Source organism: Anser brachyrhynchus (assembly GCF_964034855.1).
Source record: "Anser brachyrhynchus genome assembly, chromosome: 17".
In the NCBI taxonomy this organism is placed as follows: Eukaryota; Metazoa; Chordata; class Aves; order Anseriformes; family Anatidae; genus Anser; species Anser brachyrhynchus.
The window spans coordinates 7,966,413-7,974,923 of NC_137710.1; the positions used below are offsets into that span (position 1 = coordinate 7,966,413).

Genomic DNA, 8,511 nt, shown 5'->3' on the forward strand with positions numbered 1-8,511 from the left:
AGTAAAGGGTTCCAGAGAGAGCTCTATTTTGCTACAAAACCTGTTTCAAACATCCATGCTACCCAACAGCATCCCCAAGTTCCTCAACTCTGACTGGTGGAGACCACCTTCCTGGATGAAAAGAGCAGTTCAGTCTCCCATACATCATGCAGACTTTACTCTTTCCAAGGGAGTTCCTGTTTAATTTTCTTTTTTTTTGGTACTGCTAACTCTATGTTAGCAGTATGCTACTCTATGCTACTCTAACTCTATAATTAATTTCTCATAAATCTTTGAATACCTTTTTTCAACTGCTAAATTGAACTAGATTTGAACCATCAGTTTAGAATGAATTTTCTCCTAGCATAGCAGCACTGTCAGAATGTAGCCAAAAAAAGATAAAAATAATGAAGCCTACACAGCATAGTGCAGTCCTTGACAAGCGGAGAGCAAGTGCAACTTAATCAAAAAAATAACAAAAAGAGGGAGCAAGAAATGTACACACGTGTCTAATGCACAGATTTCAATGTCACATTTAGGAAGATAAGCAACAGAAAGTGCTTAAGTTTCATTCTGCAAAAGAAATTGCTCTTCATGTTTAGAGACTATAGGCAACATGTGATCAAAAGAATAATTGACATGACAAGAAGTCATGTCTGGGAAAGTAAGTGGGAGGCTGCTGCTGCTTCATTAAGGAGGCAGTTTCTTTTCTATGGTACCAGTGGTCAATACGTAACCAGTTCAGATATTGTCTGATGGGAAATCAAACAGTCCTGATACCAGAACTAGAGAACAACAGAAGCTGACTAGGAAACAGAAAGGGGAAAAAAAAAATCAAGCAAAATTAATAGAGCTTGTTGACACATTCAGTGTCCCACTATTACAACTCACACCCAAAGGCACACGACACAGCTAATACTTGTTCTGCCTCATGACTGCCCAAGCAGAATTAGAACAAAACTAGCACAGGAAGGATGTAATAACTTTGGGCAGCAATCAAGTTATACACTTTAAGTACGCAGCTGGATGAGGGAGTTGTTCATCTCCAGTAACAAACCCAAGAGGAGAGTAAACTTGCAGATTACATGATGCAATTCTGAGTTAAAAGAGAGACAAAAGACAAAAATCCACAACTGTACAATTCAATAGATTTGTGTGCACCTTTGTGAAGTTAATACTTAGTACTTCAGTGGCAAAAATGTGGCTTAATTAAGTTCTCGATGTAGCTATCTTCCTAGGATACCAGAGTGAGATAAAACATCTTCGTTTCAACCACAAAGTCATTGCTGTATTCATATGTGCTGTGGCAGGGAGTTGGTGTATCAGGCTGAATTACAATGCTGTTTTCCACAGGGAAAGCAACCCCCCCACACTTATATATTTATATGTAACAAAAGACGTACATTCATGGAATATTTTTTTATAGCATAGTGGCTCATCCTTTGTGGATCTAAGAATCCCTAGCAGAAGTGTCAAATCCTGCTCCTATCAGAGTCCACAGGAAAAGTCCCCGCTGTGTCAGCGGGACCAGGACTGCTCACCCCTCTCAAAGCCCACAGCCAGGGTTTGCTCTGCAGCTGCTCCAAGTTATGGGGTGCTCCTTGCTTCCAAGTCTGCCTTTTCCACCACCGCTCTGCTTCCCCCGGGGCTCACCTCGTGGCTCCCAGCTATGCCAAGGTCCCTGTCCTGAGAGCCGCCAGGTACCTGGTTCACCTGCCAGCCCTGCTACAGACGAGGTGCACAAGCCTGGAGTGCACAGGGACAGTGACAGGGCACAAGGCGGTTGTTTGGCTCCCTTATGCCAGGCTACCGTTCCTTATGGATGCTTTTTGGGCGAGCGCTCCCATTTCTGCTGGAAATGCCGTTACATCGGTTACCGCGGGGCTTGCATAGATTTTGGCAATGCTTGCCGTCCCGAAGCAGACAGGGCGACTCAGACACGGGCCGTGCCGCCCGCTGCCCTTTGGACTCGGGGCGAGCCTCGCGAGGCGCTGCCGATCCCCGCCGCCGGCTGGGCAGGGGCCGGGGGGCACCGCTCCGCATCCCCTCGTCCCGGGACCGCCGCTGCATCCCCCCCGCCCGCCGGAGCCCGCTCCCTGGGACACCCCCCCCGTCCCGCCGGGGGGCCGCGGGGCTTTACCTTGCCTCCCGCCCCGCCGAGGCACAGCGCCGCGGCCGCCGCCAGGACCAGCCCCGCACCGGGGAAGCTCCGGACCATGGTGCGGGGAGCTGAGCCGTGCCGTGCCGAGCTGTGCTGAGCCGTGCCGGGCTTTGCGGAGCCGTGCCCCGAGCCGTGCCGTGCCGTGCCGTGCCCCGGGCGGGCTCCTCTGACAGCGACCCCCTCCCTCCCCCGGCCTCCCCGCCCCTCGCCCCCTCCCCCGGCCGCTCCCGGCCCCTGCCCTCCCCCGGGGGGCACCCGCGGCGCGGGGCCGGGCAGGGAGCGGGGGTGGCCGCTGCGAGCCCCCCGCTCCCCGGGGGGGGTGCCCGGCCCGGCGCTTTTTGTCCTCGCCGGGTGTGGAAACGGCCGGGGCTGGAGGCGGCCCGGCCCCTGCGGGCAGCCTCCCCCAGCGGCCTCCTGGGGAAAAGTGCCTCCCGCCGCCGGGGTTGGAGATGAGGGGCGAAGTGCGCCCCGTCGGCCCCCGGAGCACGGGCTGGAATGATCAGGGGAAGGGGAGACGGGAGAAGGGCCCTTTCCAAGGAGGGAAAATCCCTTTCCAAGGAGGAAAGGGAAGGACCGCTGCCAGGCACCCTAAGGAGCCCCTCAGCCTTTCTGGAGATCATGGCAGGGCAGGGGAAGCTCCTCGTTTCCGTGACATTTCGTGGTTTTCCAGGTCAGAACCTCTCCTGTACCCTTTCCAGTAACAGACACGCTGCAATGAGCATCAGCCAGCCCTATAGCCCCCAGCAACCAAAAAGTCTTCTGTCCTTGCAGGTGGCAGTGAGCACGCACTGATAGCTTCAGTTGATTCCTGTGCTCTGTGGAAGGAGTTTCAGTAGTTTATTTTAAAGGTAAAAGTTTTGGTCAAAAGACTGTGGTTTTATACTTGGAGCTGCTTTTATGTGGCTCAGTGACACAAACGCTCCCTGGTAAGCAGCACATGGAGCCCTCAGAGGCTCCAGCTGCCTGGTGTCTGTGGGGACACTGCCAGCCCAGGTCGTGTCAGGGTTTGTCATGCCTTCCCCAGAAAATTCCCATGCTGGCTCCTATTGGACAAAGGACACTGTCATGGCAAGTCCTGAATTCCTCCTTTCCCAAAAGGCAGGGATTCACTCGGCTTTCAGAGGACAATGTCATCAGTGCAAAATCCCTGGATAACACCTTCGGTTGGGGTCCAAGCAGGTACATGTAGTGAGCATGAAGCTGGAGGACTGATACCTGAGAAAACCAAGGGATTTTTGTCATAGATACATGGATGTGCTTTGTATTTGACTTTCCGTATTGTTCTCTTCATTGTGTAAATTGGAAGTAATGTCTTGAATTTATACCTTTTAGTGAAAGCGTGAGAGGCTGTGCGCAGGCACTGAGGCAGCAGTCTTGCACTGACTGCACGCTGACACTGAACTCATCTGGAATCCTGGGCTACTTGCCACAGGTTTGACGCCCTTTCTGTAAAAATAATGCTCAACTTCCAAAGAGGTGAAATAGATACCCACATAATCCTTGCAGTGCCTCTGAGCTGAGGCTGCCTGCTATCACTTATTGTACAAACCGGGGACACCTGGAGAAAATAATGACATGATTAGCCCAAGGCTCACAAGGAATTGGGGACAGGACTCTGACCGCTCTGTCTGCTCACTCCCCTCCTGGACCATGCTGTATTTGCTGGGGCAGAAATACCCCTTCAGTGGAAGGGCACATAAGCAATATCTTGGTAGCTAAATTGGGTTGTTTATCCTCCTTGCACTGAAGGAAGAAGATGCAAATAATTTTTCTGTGGTCAATTCTTATTTCACTGTTTTCTTTTCAGGGCAAATTTTGTGTAAATGGTGTTCCCGGGCTATGACCTTGTCAGTCATTTACTGTGACTGCTCATGTTCAGATTTACATTTTGCTTCTCCTATGTAATATTTCTTTGAGTTACCTGTCAACTGAAAAAGCAGATGTATCTACGTTATGTCTATTCTGAATAAACACAAAGCCCAGGACACTTGGCATCTCTGGCAGGAGAGGGGGGTGTGGAGAGCAAAGGGATTTTTTCAAGCAGAACACTTCTGCCTGAAGGGCAGTTTGGTCTCTGTAGCACAACACTGTGGCGCATTGCTTTTCTTAACACTCACAGTTAAATCTCAGGGCAATGTCACCATAAATGCATGTTAAGCTTTCAAAAATCCCTGAAACAAGAAATCTACTTTTTTTTCCACATGAGGCTCAGTGTGACAGCAGTAAATACAGAGATTCCATCTGCTGTTTCCTTCTGTTAATGCACAGTTGTTGAGGACATAAGTCAAGGACTAGCTGGCAGAAAGGGGTATTCAGAAAGTGATTTTTTTTTTTTGTCATTTGGACAGGAGTGGAAAAATAATATAGAAAATATCCAAATGAAAGAAAGGGAACATGTTCAAGTCTAGCAATGCAGCTCTCTTTTTAAGGATCTTACATCCCTGTTATTTGGATTCTTTTCCAGGGGTCATCTGAGTGCAGGCACCCATAATCCTTCTGAGGCAAATAGGCTGCTGTGTGGGCTATGCTGCTGTTCCAAGCTGTAGACCTTGAAGTGTAGCACAGACACAAGTGTATGCTGATTTCTTGTGTTTGTGTTTACTCTGTTCTTGGCCTAGGAGTTTCTGTTAGTATGTCTGTGCTCTCTTATCTCGGCATCCCCTTGCTAGCAAGACCTGCCTGCACAACACTCCATCACTATGGCTTAGCAATGACTTAACACCCAGAATTCAGGACCAAACATATAGCAGTCTGCTTAAAAGTATTTTCAGCTCAGATTGGTTACCCTTTCAAACCATAGCTTTTGTGAAGATTGTGTTCTATATCTGTCAGCTCCCTTTGTAAGCAGGCAGTGGGACTCTGCATGGGCATGGACAACTTCCCACACAAGGCAGCACACAAGAATAGGACCAAAAGATGTCTAATTACCTGCTGAAGGTATCAGCCATGAGGCAAGGCATGCATACAGAGCACATAGTTGCTACACAGCCTAGATGTGAGCTGTACCCATTCCCACTGGGCTGTGGAAGGAGAGATGCAGGTGCAACTCTGCACATCCTCAAACAGGCAAGATCAAGTTTCTTCCACACTCGTTGAGACGTTTTTAAGAAAGTAAGTGTCCTGCTCCCTGCATTGAGCCACCTGTTGAAAAATTCAAGGCATCCATGCTCCTTTAGCGAGTCCTTCCAAGGACTAGCCCACGTACTGTACTGTGCCATTCTGGGGGCTCCTGGGTTGCTGAAGCAAGCACTACATTGCAGTGGAACAGTGACATTTACGAAGTTATTGAAGTTAGTAGTTAGGATTTCTACATGCAATGGCAACACTTTCTTAACAAGTAGCCCCAGGCTGGGAAAGTCATTTGCAGGAGAGGAAAAAAAAAAAAAAAAGAAAATTACTGTTCGCAGGCTGACAGCAAAAATCATTTATTGTGGGAAAGCTAAGCTTAAAACCACTAAAAACCAGTAATTTCTATCCCATCCCTCCATACACATACAACATACTCTGATACATGGAAAGAGAACTTTATGAATTCATTTCCTTAAGTATGTAAGGCATCCTGATACCAAAACTAACCCTGCTCACCCAGGGACAATATAGTGGAATGTTCCACAGAAATTAATGCAGCTCTTAGCAGTTTCTGTTTTTCAAAACAGCTGGTGTGACCAAACTGAATCCAGCTTTAAACAGGAGGAGGGCATTGGCAAGACACTCTCAGTAACAAGGCCTTAAATCTTAGTTTATTTTCTGTACGCAAGAATTCTCATCTGCAAACCTTCTGTTATACAACACTGCTTTTTATACTTTCCCAGGCTTCTTTTATGTAGAGTAAAGGTTGATTAAATCCCTTCTGAGTCCTGTTGTTAAATCAGACACACCACTGTTACATGTGAGTGTCTCCCCTGTTTATAGAAATGAGTCAGGAAAGTAACACTTTAAACTTATCCCTTCTAAAACAGACACGCTGAAAATTGTTGGGGCAGAATGCTGTATAAATGCTTCATGTATATAAATAAAACATGTAAGTACATAAAATATAAAAATAAAATATTAAGGCAGTCTTTAATAAAGCCTATTTCTCAAGACCTGAGTGCTAGTTGCATAGTCTGTGTTTAATACAAAATCATTTTTTTTTGGTGAGTGGCTGGGAGAGAAGAGCTGGACGCCTAAGCCTGATTGCAGTCTGCCAGTAATGGAGCTATTTATATGTGGTTAGCACAGGTTTCTTTTTTAATGAAGTTTTTGCAGACTGAGTGACACCAAATAATAGAAAGATGTAAGCAGAAAAGTATGCAATAAGCAGAGGGAATTGGAACATGGTTCTGTCAGTGGTTAGAGAACAAGATCTCTGCTCAGGAATTATTTAGAAAAAACATGTTTGTAGCTATAATAACTGGAACTCCACACACGGGTTTTGTGCTGTGCAGAGAGTGCCACCCACTGCTCCTGCAGAGTATGGAGCCTTTCTCCCCCACCTCTCCGGCTGGTGCCGTTCTGACACATCCACGCACACACAGAGTTCATATTTTAGAAGCTGCAGCCTTTTCTCAAGAATGTTTACATTCATTACAGTGAGAGAAATAGGGTGAAATTCTGCAGCTCTTTGTGGATAGACTCTGAATTTAACAGAACTTCTGGTCTTTGCTTGGCCCGTCCCTTAAGGCATCAGAAAGGGAAAGGGGAGAGTGAGAGGAAAGATGTTTTCAGCCGAGGTTATTGCAGTGCATAAATAAAATACCCTGATGGATAGGTAATTCTGCAAATGGTCTGTCTTTACCTATTAATTGTTAGCTCATTTCTTTAATTTGGCATTAAACACATTTTCTTTCTTTTTATTTTTTATTTTTTTTAATTTATTTTTTGTCAGAGTAAAGATGAATAAATCAGCCTTCCCCATTTAGGGGCAAGGCCTTGTGGGTTCCCAAATAGGACAATTCCTATTAAGGTCTGAGAGAGCTTGCTTGGAGAGAAGGCGGCAGGACAGCTTTGCAGGCAGCCGTGCTGCAGGGCAGAGGAATGCTGCGCTGGCTGCGGTTAAAGGACCAGTGCGCTACCTTCTGAGTTCTGTGTCTGGAGAACAGAAGAGCTCTCGGAGAGAGGAATTTCTGTAGACTTTGGGAAATGCCATTGGCTCTTTCTCTGCTGGAGACAGAGACTGCAGTGCACACAAACACGTCTCCTGCAAGTTTACAGGAATCTCTTCACTTCAAGGCCTCGTGTTAGTGCCTGATGATTTTCCCAACATTTTAAGCAACTACCATGACACCTCACTGTCGTGTTAAAACTTATTGATGATAGGTATCTTTCAGTATGAAGGATCCCCTTTCTCCTTCAGGCAGCCTGTTTAAGCCTGCTGCAGCTTTGTGTCGTTCCTGGGTGGCAGCCTCTGAACTAGTGGTTATTTTTGTAGCTGGGGGGCTTGGTGCCATATAGCAGACTACTAAGTAAAATTAGAGATACTTTGGAGGTTTGCCCAAGCAATATATTGTCTTAGATGGCATGAAAATAAAGAAGAAAATGTAGACAAATATTCGAACTGAAAGGCTACATTAGTGTCTCATTAATTCTTAATTTGAGCTCTGTGTGGGAGGCAAAAGTCCTGCTTTTTATATTCTTACAATACAGACACAGCAAAAGATTGAATGAGCGTTAGACATTCTAGTCTTCTTCACCATACTGTCCTTGGCATCTTATGTGGAAGCGTATTTGGTGAAGGCAGAATAGCTGCTGTTAGAAAAAATATAAAGAAAGTATATCCAAATATACTGAAAGTATATCCAAATATACTTTTGTGTATGTTGTGTATTTTTTGTGATATTTGTGTAGCTCTCTTACTGAGACTGAATTAGTGAACAGCAAAAGGCACAATAAGTGAATTCAGTCATTCATTTCATCCAATAAATTCTCTAAGAAAATTATGCGATGTGCATACTACTCAACCCTTCTTGATCACGCTCATCTAGTCTGTATGTTTGGCCATCTCGCTTGCCAGCATCACTTGGATCCATGCTTACCTACTTTTCCACTTGCAAATAACCCTCTTCCTGAATTAATTTGTGAAGTAATGTTCTCTTCCAAATCTTGCCTTGGGGGCTACCTCTGCATAATGCTTACAGGAAAACACCCAGTTACTGCCATTAGCAATGTGTCAGGAGCCTGGTTGACAGGTTTGTAACTGAGTTCTTTAAACAATTTAGACTTACTGATAGTGTTGGTTTAACTCTCTTCCTGACTTCTACAAGTCAGACAGCCTCTCATCTTCCCAGAGAAACAGCTCAGTGTGTTCTTGTTCATATTTAGGATAATTTGGGCAGGTTAATAAAAGCAAAGAGGATTATATCCTGGATCATACCTGGAAAAGCTGACTAAGT

General features: G+C 46.1%; 1 protein-coding gene across 3 annotated transcripts in view; it reads right to left on the reverse strand.

Annotated features, from left to right (window-relative positions):
• The window catches only part of LOC308179489 (uncharacterized protein), a 33,393-nt gene extending 30,348 nt beyond the window's left edge, over positions 1-3,045 (reverse strand). The window contains exon 1 of one of the 3 annotated variants that reach the window (XM_080559726.1): positions 2,120-3,045. In XM_080559726.1, the coding sequence (XP_080415852.1) occupies positions 2,120-2,760 (641 nt within the window). In that variant the 5' untranslated portion in view covers positions 2,761-3,045. The remainder of the gene's footprint in view (positions 1-2,119) is intronic. The other 2 variants (XM_080559725.1, XM_080559727.1) reach the window with 2 other exon arrangements.
• Between the last annotated feature and the right edge of the window lie 5,466 nt (positions 3,046-8,511).